At 48.0% G+C, this 16,858-nt stretch overlaps 1 protein-coding gene across 1 annotated transcript in view; it reads right to left on the reverse strand.

The window, feature by feature from the left end:
• DNAJC1 (DnaJ heat shock protein family (Hsp40) member C1) overlaps positions 1–16,858 on the reverse strand; it is a 102,442-nt gene that overhangs the window by 43,486 nt on the left and 42,098 nt on the right. The window contains exons 4-5 of the mRNA XM_069729549.1: positions 9,524–9,689; positions 5,359–5,456 (exon numbers count right to left, since the gene is read on the reverse strand). Of these exons, the coding sequence (XP_069585650.1) occupies positions 5,359–5,456; positions 9,524–9,689 (264 nt within the window). The remainder of the gene's footprint in view (positions 1–5,358; positions 5,457–9,523; positions 9,690–16,858) is intronic.

Here is a 16,858-nt window from a genome sequence, read left to right on the forward strand (position 1 = left end):
CAATAAATAAGAAACAACAGGGCAGTAAAAACACCGACTACAAGTGTATGTTTGAGAAACCCCATCCTACTAGAATGGGCTCGCAACCTGGACCGTGTGTTTACAGGAGTTTTTTTTTTTTTTTTAAAGGAAATCAAAAGAACATCAGGGGGTGGTGTAGTAGTTATTTAATGGCTTTACCTAAGGGGGCGGCAGGCGACAGAGGGGAGGGGCGGGAAGGGACAGGCGACAGAGGGGAGGGAAGGGGCAGGCGACAGAGGGGAGGGAAGGGGCAGGCGACAGAGGGGAGGGGAGGTAAGGCTGGGTTCCCATTGCGTTATGGGACCGCGTTAAACGGACAGCGTTGTACGGCGAAATTAACGCCGTGCAACGCGGCCGTTAACGCGCCCATTCACGCTAATGGGAACGCGCTTCACTAGCGCGTGCCATGTTCGGCACGCGCTAGCGACGCGCCGGGGATTCCTGGCGCGCCGCGGACGCTGCATGCAGCGTCCGAGGCGCGCCAGCGGTCCGTTCCCCGCTCTCGCAGATCGGGGATCTGCGAGAGCGGGGACGTTACCGCAACCCCGACCGCAGCCCCATAAAAAAAATTGCGTTAGCGCAATCCGCTAGCGCTAAACGGATTGCACTAACGCAATGTGACCCTAGCCTAAGGGGCAGGCGACAGAGGGGAGGGGGAGGTAAGGGGCAGGCGACAGAGGGGAGGGGAGGGACAGGCGACAGAGGGGAGGGAAGGGACAGGCGACAGAGGGGAGGGAAGGGACAGGCGACAGAGGGGAGGGAAGGGACAGGCGACAGAGGGGAGGGAGGGGACAGGCGACAGAGGGGAGGGAAGGGACAGGGGACAGAGGGGAGGGAAGGGACAGGCGACAGAGGGGATGGAAGGGACAGGGGACAGAGGGGAGGGAAGGGACAGGCGACAGAGGGGAGGGAAGGGACAGGCGACAGAGGGGAGGGAAGGGACAGGCGACAGAGGGGAGGGAAGGGACAGGGGACAGAAGGGAGGGAAAGGAAGGGGCAGGCGACAGAAGGGAGGGGAGGGGCAGGCGACAGAGGGGAGGGAAGGGACAGGCGACAGAGTGGAGGGAAGGGACAGGCGACAGAAGGGACAGGCGACAGAGGGGAGAGAAGGGACAGGCGACAGAGAGGTGGGAAGGGACAGGCGACAGAGGGGAGGGAAGGGACAGGCGACAGAGGGGAGGGAAGGGACAGGCGACAGAGGGGAGGGATGGGGCAGGCGACAGAGGGGAGGGATGGGGCAGGCGACAGAGGGGAGGGAAGGGGCAGGCGACAGAGGGGAGGGAAGGGGCAGGTGAGCCCCATCAACCTTAACATGCATCATTATGGCTGTGACTATGTGGTATCTACTATATAATTGTCTAAGTGTCACTTCCGTCTGTCCTTCTGTCACGGTTATTCATTAGCTGATTGGTCTCACCAGCTGCCTGTCATGGCTACCGCGACTAATCAGCGACGGCCACAGTCCGGAAGAAAATGGCCGCTCCTTACTCCTCGCAGTCAGTGCCTGTCGCCCGCCTGCATACTCCCCTCCGGTCACCGCTAACACAGGGTTAATGCCGGTGGTAACGGATCGCGTTATGCCGCGGGTAACGCACTCTGTTACCGCCGCTATTAACCCTGTGTGTCCCCAACATTTTACTATTGACGCTGCCTATGTGGCATCAATAGTAAAAAATGTAATGTTAAAAATAATTTAAAAGAAACAAATAAACCTGCTATACTCACCCTCCAAAGTCCGCTGAGCCGCTCCCGCCGGCCGCCATCTTCCGCTGCAGTTTCCGGTGGCAAAGATGGTATGGCAGAAGGACCTGCCATGACGTCACGGTCATGTGACCGCGACGTCATCACAGGTCCTGTGCTCTGATACCAACCCTGGGACCGCAGGCTGCCGTGGACTACAAGGGGCCTTCGGAAAGGTGAGTATATGTTTATTTTTTATTTTTTCACCTGTGACAAACCTGACTGGGCAATATACTACGTGACTGGCCAATATACTACGTGGCTCTGTGCTGTATACTATGTCACTCGGCAATATACTACGTCACTGGGCAATATACTACGTGGCGCTGTGCGATATACTACGTCACTGGGCAATATACTACGTGGCTGCGCAATATATTACGTGGCTGGGCAATATACTACGTGGCTGGGCAATATACTACGTGGCTGGGCAATATACTACGTGGCTGGGCAATATACTACGTGGCTGGGCAATATACTACGTGGACTGTGCAATATACTACGTGGACATGCATATTCTAGAATACCCGATGCGTTAGAATCGGGCCACCATCTAGTTATACTATACATGTATAATACGTTATGGCTTCTGTCATTCCTGTCTGGTGTCCTTATCATGTAGACTTCCATTATTTCCTTTGATTCTTACAGACACTGGACAGAATAACAAACTGAATCCACAAAAGAAAAAAAACAAAACTCTAAGCACTAACCCAGTTGCTCCACTCAGACCTGGTTGGGGCAGCCAGCACACGTTTACATATAGGATGTTCTAACCAAAAGTCTCAACAAGTCATTATAGGAATGGCTTAAAATCAATACTGAAATAACTAGTTTGGAAAGCTGCACAAACAAGCCAATGTCTTAAAACAACATTAATGTCATCAGCAGTTCAGTGAAGCATTACAGGCTGATGTCACCAGAATAGAGAACAGGCAGGACGGCCTCTGATCTCCTCTTTCCATTGATCCAGCTCCTGCCCCTGCTGGGCCAACTATTCAAAAATGCTTTAATTCCCTTTAAGTCAATAGAAAAAAATGGTTTTATCTTTCAGGACATCGAATGCCATTACCCATCGAGCTCTACATCCGCCAAACACGGTTCTACAATCGCCAACTTTACAGGGTGAGGCTGGGAACAAAGTATAAATGTATCCAGAAGATCTTTCACTATAAACGTTCATTAGTGGTCCACCACAAAGTTTCCAGAAATCCATGTAGCTCCATTAGGGTCAATGATTCTCATGCTTAATACAGCATTAGTGTGCAGTATTACATAGGACAAGTCTCTAGACAAAAATATGGATTTTTTTGTTTTCACCTGATAATGTCCTCAATCGACATTTTTTTCTTGTTCCTGCACCTCTGGGTTCCAGAGGTTTGGCCCAGTACGTAAATCTAGTCTGGTCACATACAGGTGCAAAACAAATAATCTAGTCTGGTCACATACAGGTGCAAAAAAAATAATCTAGTCTTAGTCTTGTTACATACAGGTGCAAATATAATCTAGTCTTGTCACATACAGGTGCATAAAAAAAATCTAGTCTTGTCACATACAGGTGCAAAAAAGGAATTTTGCAGCATTGGAGAGGTGCAAAAACTATACCTACGCAGAATACTGACCGCCCTCGCTACTTACCACAGCACTGGATCTACCGGTTTGCGGATTCCTCATGAAAACAATGGAAGACGATGGCCACTTTATTAACTTACACGGCAGTACCCACATCTGCGATGATGATCATGATGGCGTTCAATGTGCACACAACTAGTAGAAAAATCTCTCGAGTCTGCACATGCGCCAAAAGTATTTAGCACCAGTGCAGATGAGGACACATCAGGGGAAACGGCCACTGGAGTAAATCATAGGATCACCGCCATCTTTGGCGCTATGAAAAGTTATCCAACAAGTTATGGTGCACAGCTCCTATACAAACGTTAGCGTTTCCCTGCTCTTACCATGTTAGCAGCTCAACAGTGCACACTTACCGCACAAAAAACATTGGAATGAGACATGTTAACCCCTCGGAGGCTCAGACACAGTTTTGGCTTTCGACTGACCATTTAGTTTTCCCATTTTTATTTATTGTCACATTTCAGGAACAATAACTTTTTTTTCGGCAAGAATCATATGAGGGTTTGTTTGTCAGGGATGAGTTGCACTTCTCTGTGGCATGATTTTCATGCATTTATACCTTATCAAACTTTTATTAACTCTTTACAGGATAAAATGGAAATAAAAGCAATTTTCGCATTTAAAATTGTACTGTATTTGCAGAGCAGCGCAATTATGGCAGCACCAAATTTATATTGTCTTATCACTTTTGTACAAAACAGCCATATTCTGAGAGCCAAAGTTTCACAGTCAAGCTTTATGATGGCTTCTTTACTTGCGGGACAAACTGTACTATTCATTGTCGCCATTTTGCGGTACATACAACCTTTTAATCACATCTTATTACACTTTTGGAGGAAAGATTTAAAAAAAAAAAAAAAACAGCAATTCTACATTGTTTATTTTTGTAAACACCATTCGGTATAACATTCTGCAGGTGCATATGATCGCCACAAAGCTATTTGATTTGCTACTTTTGCAAAATAATTTTTTTCCCACTCATCTAATTCTGATAACCAGGACGTTCTCATTTTTCCATAGATGGAGCGGTTATGAGGGCTTGTTATTTTGTAGGACAGGCTGACCTATTTACTGCTACCATTTTTGTGTACATACAACTTTTGGATCAGTTAATTTTTTTTTGTAGTAGACAAAACACATTAAATCTGTTAGTAAATTGTGCTCTTTTTTTTTTGTTTTCTTTAAATCCACTGTTTCATCATGCATTATAATTGACATGCTAGCTATATTCTACAGACCTACACAATTACAGCAGGACCCAGTTGATATCCATGTTCATGTTTTACTACTTTTTTCACAAGAAAAATCACAAAAACTTTTTTGGTCATCAAATTATAAAAACCCAAACGTTTTTATTTTTTGTATACGGAGCAGTATGAAGGCTTATTTTTTTATATAATGAGCAGTAGTGTTAATTGCTATCAAATTGAGATACAAAACTTTTTGTTTGCCTTTTCATTTTTTTGGAAGAGATTAACTTACGTTGTACAGTCTAACCTGTCATTGTTAAACTTATTAGGCCAAACCGTTAGCGGGGTCTAATAGGCTTAGGGTTGTAGCAGACAGATACCATTGTTAGTCCTCTTGCTGCCATCGTAACCCATCAACACCCCGCAATCGTCCTGTAGGGTGTGACGATGGGCTGACAGAGGGAGCTACCTCCCTCTGTCAAGCTCCTCACATGCCACCATCACCACTGATATTCTAGACAACCCAATCATAAAATAAACATGTATCCATTAGTGATGAGCGAACGTGCTCGGTTATGGCATTATGTCAAACAGCCGCGAGGACTCAAACGTATTATTCGAGCACGCCGGAGACACTCCGCACCCGAGCATGCTTGGAGAACGCCTTATCCGAGCACGTTCGCTCATCACTAGTATCCATAAGAATTCACCAGAGAGCTGCTGTGTTCGAATTCATGAAAAAAGTCTTTGCACAAGAAAGAACAAATCTTACCGGTCGTTTTTTTCTAGGAGATTCGTTTTCACTTCTTCCAAAGATTTTCCTCCAGCTTTCTTCTTCTTTTCCCTTTTCTTTTTGCTGAGCAGCTCATCCTAAAAACAAGCAGTTCTTCAGTATGGTGATCATTTGTTAAAAGTAGGGAATCTGTCGCCCCTTTGGACGTACCTAAGAGATTAATATGGGCATACAGGTTCCAGAATAATCATACCTGTATGCCTCATATCTGAGGTTTTTTTTAATCACAAATCATCTTTTAATCCTTTATGTTAATGCGTCCTTCCAGGCTCCGGGGTGTGCCGTGCCTGGAAGAAAACTCCTGTCTCTGGTCTTCATTTGCATGCCTATCACCTCCCATCAGCATCACAGGGCCCTGTGATGTCTAGTGGTTGTCCCGCGCCTGCGACGTCTAGTGGTGGTCCTGCGCTTGCAACGTCTAGTCGGGGTCCCGCGCTTGCGCCGTCTAGTGGTGGTCCCGCGCTTGCGTCGTCTAGTGGTGGTCCCGCGCTTGCGTCGTCTAGTGGTGGTCCCGCGCTTGCGTCGTCTAGTGGTGGTCCCGCGCTTGCGTCGTCTAGTGGTGGTCCCGCGCTTGCGTCGTCTAGTGGTGGTCCCGCGCTTGCGTCGTCTAGTGGTGGTCCCGCGCTTGCGTCGTCTAGTGGTGGTCCCGCGCTTGCGTCGTCTAGTGGTGGTCCCGCGCTTGCGTCGTCTAGTGGTGGTCCCGCGCTTGCGTCGTCTAGTGGTGGTCCCGCGCTTGCGTCGTCTAGTGGTGGTCCCGCGCTTGCGTCGTCTAGTGGTGGTCCCGCGCTTGCGTCGTCTAGTGGTGGTCCCGCGCTTGCGTCGTCTAGTGGTGGTCCCGCGCTTGCGTCGTCTAGTGGTGGTCCCGCGCTTGCGTCGTCTAGTGGTGGTCCCGCGCTTGCGTCGTCTAGTGGTGGTCCCGCGCTTGCGTCGTCTAGTGGTGGTCCCGCGCTTGCGTCGTCTAGTGGTGGTCCCGCGCTTGCGTCGTCTAGTGGTGGTCCCGCGCTTGCGTCGTCTAGTGGTGGTCCCGCGCTTGCGTCGTCTAGTGGTGGTCCCGCGCTTGCGTCGTCTAGTGGTGGTCCCGCGCTTGCGTCGTCTAGTGGTGGTCCCGCGCTTGCGTCGTCTAGTGGTGGTCCCGCGCTTGCGTCGTCTAGTGGTGGTCCCGCGCCTGCGACCTGCCATTGCGATATTTCGCCCTTCTCTGGGCATTGGAATCTTGTTTATTCTGCGCAGATGCCTTCTAGAACCTGTATGCCCATATTAATAGCTTAGGTATGCCCAAGAGGGAGGCAGATTCCTTTAAAAAGTGAATAGTGGAATATCGGAAGCCCAACAGCAGGTACAGACGCACTTGTGTACAGCAGCAGACCTCCAATTTAGCAACCAGTCATTCAGAAAAATATTTAGTCTGGTATAAATCTGCAGGAACCTCAAAAAACTAAGACCAGAAGCCTGAGCAGAGAGGGATAGAGATGATTGTGGCATATTAAACAAAATGGGAAAAAATATGAAAAACACATTAAAAGGGTTGTCTTATTTTATTGAATTCCCCTAGATCCCGGCTTCCTAGACTTCCTGGGGGTGGTGCGCTCCTGAAGGATGACCATTTGGGCCAATGATGCATCCATGCTGCTGGTCCTAACTATGCCGTCTTCAATGTTGGAAGTAGAGGCTGCTTTACCTTTGCCACATCGTCGGACCACTGAAGCAGGCCGGATGCAGCCAGCTTTAGAGCAGTGCTTAAAAGCTGTATAGTGAAGAGCTTGTAAGCATTGAGCTCCTCGCCAAGGTTACAACCACCATTGATAAACTGCAGAGGTGGCCGATAACCTAGGCAACGAGCAGTAACCAACAAAATGAATAATCCCACTGTTCTAAAACAAGTAAATTGCTAATTTTCTTGCTCTTAAAGGGAACCTGTCACAAGGTTTGGTCGATAAGAGATACCGCCATCACCTTTACAGGGCTGATATACGGAACTTTATAATGCTGTATATCTACCCCCAACCTGACCTGCAAGAGAAGAAAAATAACTTATTATACTGACCTGTGTGGCAGTCCAGTCAGATGGGTGTCGCTGGTCTTGGTCCAGCGCCTCCCATCTTCTTACGATCCCCTTCCTCCTGCTTGCTGTGTGTGGATGACAAGTCCCTTCGTCATCCACACAGTCTCCTCGGCTCCGTGCTCCTGCGCAGGCGTACTTCTCTGCCCTGTAGAGGGCAGAGTAAAGTACTGCAGTGCACATGCGCCGGGCTCTTTGACCTTTCCTGGCACCTGCGCACTGCAGTACTTTGCTCTGCTCTCTACCGTACAGAAGTACGCCTGTGCAGGAGCACGATGCCGAGGAGACATGTCATCCACGCGAAGCAAGGAGGACGGCAACGCAAGAAGAAGGGAGGCGCCGGACCAAGACCAGCGACGCCCATCGGAAGGACTGCCCCGCAGGTGAGTATAATAAAAGTTATTTTTCTTCTCTTGCAGGTCGGGTTGGGGGCAGATATACAGTATTATAGAAAGTTGTATATCAGCCCTGAAAGGTGATGGCCGTATCTCTTATTGGCCAAATCTGGTGACATGTTCCCTTTAAGTACACACTGCAAATTTTACCTATTTTAGATGATACAACCCCTTTTACGTATATTTCTTTAAACAAGTTCTAAGCAAAGCTCGTTAAAGGGTCGATATAGACTTTTAAAATTGCTACTTCTAATAGGTGGCACTAGAGTTCTTGTCCGCTTCCTCTCTGAAGAGGCAATTTGCATACTTAATTTCCCAGAGGAGCATTGCATGGTCTATAAGTCTCTTTACACAGTCATGTCACTTTCCAGAAGGACAACGTCACCTCTTAGACCCCAGCTATACTCCTAGATTATGGTGAGTCCAACCTCTAGCAACACCTCCTCGGATCAGCAGAATAGAGGAGGTCTGTCTCCGGTCACCTTCTCAAATCACCCAGCGGCAAGACTGAGACCAAGCGTTGAAGAGTGGAGCAGTAGTCAAGAGTGCGCCTTGCTGCTATAGTCAATGGCGCTGATGAAAACAGCTGAACATGGCCCTATGATCATTGGCAGGGCTGCAGACTTTAAATAGAGTGGCAGGGTGCATAGAGAACCCATGCTCTGTCGATTGTGGGTGAATTGTGGGAACCTGGTCCCCGTTCTGTCAATCGGTGGGGGTCCCTGGGATTGGACAAACCACAAAACAGTTAAAGGGGAATGTCTCATGTTTTTAAATTGGTAAAGATTGTAAAGACAAGTGACTTGGCAAATTTACCTTTTATTAAGATTTCTTTCTTTTCTCTGATTTTTAATTCTATAGTTCTCAGCTTGCTGCCAAGGTTACCGGCCAGCCCAGAGGTGGCTTGTTTCCTAGGCAAGGGGCGAGCACGTAACATTGTGAGCGCTGCTCTGAAACTGGCTGAATTGCTGATCCAACACTCCTCCGATGCTGTAGAGGAGAGGGCATAGATCGGGCTGGCAGCTCGGCCATGCCGGTTGCTTAAACTGTCGATCATCAGGAGGGCACAACTCTCTGGCATGAAGGAAGCAGGGTGCTTTCAAGACGATTGACAGGGAGGCAATGCCTTTAAGTAAAAGTAGAATTCCCGCATAACAGTTATGACCGAACCAGTGAATAAGTGATAGATTGTTTGGCCTAATAAGTCACCGGAGTACCCCTTTAAATTTTCATCACTGAAAACTCCTTCCATATTAAAGCAAACATTTGATTTTGACTATCTGACCTGATTTTCATTCTTAGCCTGAATTCATAAGGTTCATATCATTACAAACACACGCACCCACAGGTCCCTGTACACTCAGCACTGACCGGCAAAGCCAGGTGGCATAGCCAATTTTTTAAGATTTAGGCTAAAATTTAAGCAAACTCAAGTAATACACGTTTCTTCCATTACTCTAAATTAAAAAAAAAAATTCTATTTAAAAATTCTAAGAATAAAAAATTAAGTTGAAAAAGTCCAGGAATAATAACACAAAAGATCGAAATCTAGCCATGTGCCAAGGAACCCCAGTACAAAAGGCACATCACAAAACATTTTCCGGTGATAGATCCCCCCTAATGTAATAAAATGGAGAGACCGCTAGAAATAATGATTTCTTTTTAATTCCCATTTCTTATGAATACTCACCAGCTGCTTCTCCAGGTAGATGGACCAAACCACAGCATAATGGCCCACTGTGAAAATAATGAACAGGAGCAATGCTAGCTCGGCATTGCTCATCTTCCTCACCCGCCTGTAATAGAACACAGGCTGTCGCCAATCCGGGAGGCCATTAACAAGGATATCATCGTACCTAGGGCAACAAAACCATGGCAGCTTTCAGAATACAGCCAGGAAATAAACATCAATAATGCCAGGAGGGAAGAGAGTGTTAATCACATCTAAACAGGAGGAAATGCTATGAAATCTCGCAGAACGTTACAGGGAAATCTGATTTACTCATTTACGGAATTCAATATTCTTCAGGAATAGCCTCAGTATGTATGAACTATGGCCCTATGTGCTCAGCATAGCTGTGTGACCGAGCATGTACGCTGCGCACGTTCCCTACATTTCTGTATTATGTAGGATGGCCGTATAGACCGCCGGTGTCTTCCCAAGAAGGAGTTGCATTTTATTGCAGCCAGTCATTGTCCTCGCCATTGTTGCCCACATGGATGGCACAAGACCTCCAACACCGGCTACACATGTTTGGTGCACACAGTTGGCAAGTCATCCATGCGGGACAATTCATGGGAACCTGTTAGCCTGAATTCACCATCAAACTGTATATATGTACAAGTATCTCTGGTAAAGACAAGTCCACCGTTACTTCTTGCTAGCCATTCCATACCTCCGTTACCAAGAAATTATATGCAAATGAAGGTTTAAAGTACTATGGGCAGAAGAGCAAGGGAGGGCGGGCGAAAGGCAACCGAGCAAGGGAGGGCGGGCAAGAGGCAACCGAGCAAGGGAGGGCGGGAACCGAGCAAGGGAGGGCGGGCGAGAGGCAACCGAGCAAGGGAGGGCAGGCGAGGGGCAACCAAACAGGGAAGGGCAGGAGAGGGGACAGAGCAAGGGAGGGTGTGCGGGCGAGGGGCAACAAAGCAAGGGAGGGCGGGCAAGGGGCAACCGAGCAAGGGAATGCGGGTGAGAGGGGACAGAGAAAGGGAGGGCGGGCGAGGGGCTACCGAGCAAGGGAGGGCGGGTGAGAGGGGACAGAGAAAGGGAGGGCAGGCGAGGGGCAACCGAGCAAGGGAGGGCGGGCGAGAGGCAAACGAGCAAGGGAGGGCAGGCGAGGGGCAACCGAGCAATGGAGGGCAGGAGAGGGGACAGAGCAAGGGAGGGTGTGCGGGCGAGGGGCTACAAAGCAAGGGAGGGTGGGCGAGGGGCAACTGAGCAAGGGAAGGCGGGTGAGAGGGGACAGAGAAAGGGAGGGCGGGCGAGGGGCTACCGAGCAAGGGAGGGCGGGTGAGAGGGGACAGAGAAAGGGAGGGCAGGCGAGGGGCAACCGAGCAAGGGAAGGCGGACGAGAGGCAACCGAGCATGGGAGGGTGGGCGAGGGGCAACCGAGCAAGGGAGGGCGGGGGAGGGGACAGAGCAAGGGAGGGTGTACGGGCGAGGGGCAACAAAGCAAGGGAGGGCGGGCGAGGGGCAACAAAGCAAGGGAGGGCGGGCGAGGGGCAACCGAGCAAGGGAGGGCGGGCGAGAGGGGACAGAGAAAGGGAGGGCGGGCGAGAGGGGACAGAGAAAGGGAGGGCGGGCGAGAGGGGACAGAGAAAGGGAGGGCGGGCGAGAGGGGACAGAGAAAGGGAGGGCGGGCGAGGGGCAACAGAGCAAGGGAGGGCGGGCAAGGAGCAACAGAGCAAGGGAGGGCGGGCAAGGAGCAGCAGAGCAAGGGAGGGCGGGCAAGGGGCAGCAGAGCAAGGGAGGGCAGGCAAGGGGCAGCAGAGCAAGGGAGGGTGGACGAGAGGCAACAGAGAAAGGGAGGGAGGGCAAGAGGCAACAGAGCAAGGGAGGGCGGGCGAGAGGCAGCAGAGAAGGGAAGGAGGGCAAGGGGCAACAGAACAATGGAGGACGGGCAAGGGGCAACAGAGCAAGGGAGGGCGGGCATGGGGCTGCAGAGCAAGGGAGGGCGGGCATGGGGCTGCAGAGCAAGGGAGGGCGGGCAAGGGGCAACAGAGCAAGGGAGGGCGGGCCAGGGGCAACAAAGCAAGGGAGGGCGGGCGAGGGGCAACCGAGCAAGGGAGGGCGGGCAAGAGGGGACAGAGAAAGGGAGGGCGGGCGAGAGGGGACAGAGAAAGGGAGGGCGGGCGAGAGGGGACAGAGAAAGGGAGGGCGGGCGAGAGGGGACAGAGAAAGGGAGGGCGGGCGAGGGGCAACAGAGCAAAGGAGGGCGGGCAAGGGGCAACAGAGCAAGGGAGGGCGGGCAAGGAGCAGCAGAGCAAGGGAGGGCGGGCAAGGGTCAGCAGAGCAAGGGAGGGCAGGCAAGGGGCAGCAGAGCAAGGGAGGGTGGACGAGAGGCAACAGAGAAAGGGAGGGAGGGCAAGAGGCAACAGAGCAAGGGAGGGCGGGCGAGAGGCAGCAGAGAAGGGAAGGAGGGCAAGGGGCAACAGAGCAATGGAGGGCGGGCAAGGGGCAACAGAGCAAGGGAGGGCGGGCATGGGGCTGCAGAGCAAGGGAGGGCGGGCAAGGGGCAACAGAGCAAGGGAGGGCGGGCCAGGGGCAACAGAGCAAGGGAGGGAGGGCAAGGGGCAACAGAGGAAGGGAGGGCGGGCAAGGGGCAACTGAGCAAGGGAGGGTGGGCAAGGAGCAGCAGAGAACGGAAGGAGGGCAAGGCAACAGAGCAAGGGAGGGCGGGCGAGGGGCAACCAAGCAAGGGAGGGCGGGTGAGGGGCAACTGAGCAAGGGAGGGTGGGCAAGAGGCAACCCAGCGAGGGAGGGCGGGTGAGGGGCAATCGAGCGAGGGAGGGCGGGTGAGGGGAAACCGAGCGAGGGAAGGTGGATGAGAGGCAACTGAGAAAGGGAGGGAGGGCGAGAGGCAACAGAGCAAGGGAGGGAGGGCAAGAGGCAATAGAGCAATGGAGGGCGGGCAAGGGGCAACAGAGCAATGGAGGGTGGGCAAGGGGCAACAGAGAAGAGAAGGAGGGCAAGGGGCAACAGAGCAAGGGATGGAGGGCAAAGGGCAACAGAGCAAGGGAGGGCGGGCAAGAGGCAACAGAGAAGGGAAGGAGGGCAAGGGGCAGAAGCTGGAAACGTGGCAATTGCTTTGTTATGTTCAAAGCACTTCAAGCTTATCTGCATATTGAAATGGCAATTTCACAGTAACGGAGCAGAAACAGTTTGGCTAGCTAAAAAGGTAAGGGTGCACGTATGAATTACTCAGGGAGGGGGTACAATCAAGCTGACAGGTACCCTAATGAAGGCAACCTGGCATGTTGAAAATGTTAACTGATCTGTAGGCAGAATGTTCTAGAGGAGGAGAGCAGATTGATAGACATCTTTATAAGACAAAGTTATTGAAATCCCTGGTGTCTGTATGCATACAAGCCCACTGGGCGGCACGCCTCAGTAACTGACAGTCTTCCCTGTATGGCTGTGCATGTAGGTAGCTGTCAGTCACTGGACAGGACCACCCACAGGACTCCAACACATACAAACAAGTGATTTCAAAGAATAAATTACAACTTATATTGAATAATTTCCCACAAACGTACATATAATGCTATTCAGCTGCTCCTTCTCTATAACATGCTGTCCATAGAACTGACGTGACAGTTTCCCTTGAAAAGATCAGTGAAACCTCCAGCAGCGGGAATTTTACAGGCGTGCTTTTACTACATTCCTTTTTTTTTTAAATAACCTTTAATTTGTAACTCACTGTTGGAATAATTAGACTATTAACATTGGATCGCTAACTAAATACCGTAAATAATGGAACTATCATACACATGACTTCGAGTTAGGCTTCTTTCACACTAGCGTCGGAATCTCCCCGTCGCAATGCGTCGGGGAGAGATTCCGACGCTAGCGTTTGCTGCATTGCACAATGGGTGCAGCGGATGCATTTTTCTGGCGCATCCGCTGCCCCATTGTAAGGTGCGGGGAGGTGGGGGCGGAGTTCCGGCCGCGCATGCGCGGTCGGAAAAAGCGGTCCGTTGGGAGAAAAAAAACGTTACATGTAGGGTTTTTTTCTCCCGACGGTCCGCCAAAGCACGACGCATCCGTCGCAAGACGGATGCGAAGTGTGGCAATCCGTCGCAAATGCGTCGTCAATAGAAGTCTATGGGGAAAAAACGCATCCTGCAAGCACTTTTGCAGGATGCGTTTTTTCTGCAAAACGACGCATTGTGACGGATTAAAAAAAACGCTAGTGTGAAAGTAGCCTTAGTTGTCTGGATAACCTGGGATTACAGTTCACAGGCTACAATCTTGTCGTTCTCTTTGAGGTTCCGGTGTGGACACCAATTCCTGGAGGTCTCAGCGTTCCTCCTCTACAGAAGAGGCCACGTGTTGGAGACACTACTTTATCTTTCTACACCTTTATCTTTCTACAGGATATAGCATAGTCCTTTAAAATGTGGAAATTTTTCCCTCAAAATGCTTTCAGACCTGAAAGAACCTGGCCAAAAGCGCGAGTGCAGTAATTGCGGAAGGATGGCTCACAATTGTCACTGACTATTACAATCATTATCATCTACAAGGGGAATAAATGCTGCTGAAAGGAACTGCGCCAAGCTCCTCCGACCGGCTCCAACCGAACCTTGGCTACAGCCGAGCAGAAACGGAAGACATTATTACTCAAAGCAGATACACAATGAGATTATTGAATGGTTTGCAAAAAAAAAATAAAAAATTACCTTAATTTTTATATTAATTCTTTAGCATTTTCAAGATCTCTCTTTACTGCCATTGAACCCTTTGGCATATCACGGTCATTTTTGACCTTTAGAAGTAGTCAATTTTTTTTTTTTTTTAAATTTCCACCGAGACTCCTCCAAGGTATGCAAATATCTAATTTGGTATATAAACAGGAGATTTATTGAATGGACAAACCCTTTAAAAAGGAATTTGTTAGTGTCAGCTGAGATAGTAAGGACAGCGTGATCTCCGACTATGAATGAAGTAACGGTCAAGCCTACCACCAATCTACCCAAACAGGAGACATGGCACCCGTTTTTGTTTAGTTTTTTTTGTCATGGGTAGGATCCAATTGAAAGTTGACACTTTTTCCCGGAACGCTCGTTTCTCAATCAGGACGTGCTGCCGAGCATGACAGCCGCCTGTGCTGCCGAGCATAGCGTCCGCGAGTCTGCCTATCCAAACAGGTTTAGACGACAGTGTAATGCCGCCAATTGGCTGGTGTAAGTAAACCCTACATACGACTATGGCTGGTTTAGTAAAGTATTTGTCAAAATAGTTTGTACATAGAACATTAAGCGGAGTCTTAGTTTATCATTAAAAGATAAAAAGAAAAAATACTCTGTAAAAATGTTATAAGTTACATTTCTTTGTACAACCTGTTAACCTTAAATTCAGCAGCATTCATTTGGGATTCTGATCACACTTTGCCAGGAATTAAAATCAGCTTTGAAAGGCCTAATTTGGAGCAACACATTGACCAAAATATTTTAATTAAAAATATTCCGAGTTAGTGGCAAGCCTAATTACAGGAATAGAAATGGGGCCGATATTGTCATGCAGGTCACTGGGGCTCCGTAGTAGGTTTTTCTCAAGTAAATTGACCAATCCAGGAATAATAGCGCAGCTGCTAAACTGCCAGTCTTGACATGTAAATCAATTTAAAACCAACAAATGCAGTTGCTACTTCCATACTTATTATTAAATTGATACCTAGTGTTATTTGGAGAGAGCGAGAGAGAGGGAGAACAAACTTGTTAGAGAGGCGCGGGTGGGAAGCGGAGGTAGAAATAAAAAAATTTAAAAAAAGTGATATTTATGTATTTTAATTCTAAAGGTTTTGAGGGCAAAAAAAAAAAAAAAGGGAAAGTATATGAACACGATGGGAGTAGTAGGAAGCGAAAACAAAGTTCCATTATAAAAACATGTTGTGGGGATCGTCGGCATTCATCTGGTTTTATAATGCGTTCTAGCTATGCGGGGGTTAATGCGGTATACATTTAATGCATTAGATGCTTAAGAGAGCACTTTACTCAACAATGTCTGCTGCTCCGAGCAAACGTCTCCAAGGATTAATCCGTACGGTCAATTCCCCATTGATTTTATTATCAATGAACATCATGACTCCCACAACTGTCTATTTAAAAAAAAAAAAAAAAAAGTAGATAATTTCCATTAAAATCCACTTTTATAATAGAAAAAAATATATATGCCGTATATTAAAAAAAAAAAAAAGAGAGAAAAATGACCTCAGCCTGGTAATGTGTAAAATATGGTATAAAAACATGATTGTATTCCTTAGTAAGGAAAAAAAAGTCACTTTACAAAAAGATGTTTCAGGGTCGCCACATCTGTTTGTTTGTTTTTTTTTGTTTTTTTTTTCTATTTTTATTATAAATGTGTTTTAGCTATACAAATAATGCATTAGATGGTTAGGAAAACGCTTTACTCAACAAGGTCTTCCCTCCGAGCAATCATCTCCAAGGATTAATCCGTACGATCAATTCTCCATTGATTTTACTATCAATGTACATCATGGCTCGCACAACTGTCCATTTTAAAGGAACACCGCTTCCATTAAAACCCACTTTTGTTACAGAAAATAATAATAATAAAAAAAAACCTGGCAATGTAATGCGCAAGACAAGACAGAGTATCCTGGGTAAAAAAAATACAAAGGACGATATAATGTAACAAGATGTAACTGCATGTAATATCACAGGAATTGTCCATACTGTATGGCTGCGATTCTTCATTTGATCAACTAACTTCATTTGTCTCGTGGTATTCATTGGGGTTTTTTGGACCCCAAATTCATTCAAATGGGCAAGAGAGTAATGTATTTTGTGCAAAATCAACGATTTTCATCTTTTCTTTTTAAACCACGTGATTCTTTGAAATGTTGCACATTTGCTTTAAACTGTGCAAAAATAAAACATTCTGTATGCCACTAGATTACTGCAACACAACGGCACAAAAAGTCTGAAATATTATGAGCAGTCACAAATGATGAATTAAGTGAAAGCATTTGAATGAGGACAAACCTCTAGCCAACAAAAAAAAAAAAACAAAACCAAGTGAAAACTTCATAAAAAAAAGAGGTAAAAATTAACTAATGAATAAGGCACAAAGTCAGCATTGGAACTATTTTTGTCCAGAAAAAAGGCACAAAATAATAATGAATCGAGGGCCCGAGTCTTCACATGATAGAGCCAAAAAAGAAGGCAAGTTCTAATCCAGAAAAGCCTCTTTACATCTAGACTAATAGAGAGCGTAAAATTTAATTTTTCACTGAAGAAAAAAATGTGTCCCCTGACATAACTGATTATAAATTTGACAATT

This window comes from Ranitomeya imitator, chromosome 6 (genome assembly GCF_032444005.1).
Source record: "Ranitomeya imitator isolate aRanImi1 chromosome 6, aRanImi1.pri, whole genome shotgun sequence".
NCBI classification, from domain to species: domain Eukaryota; kingdom Metazoa; phylum Chordata; class Amphibia; order Anura; family Dendrobatidae; genus Ranitomeya; species Ranitomeya imitator.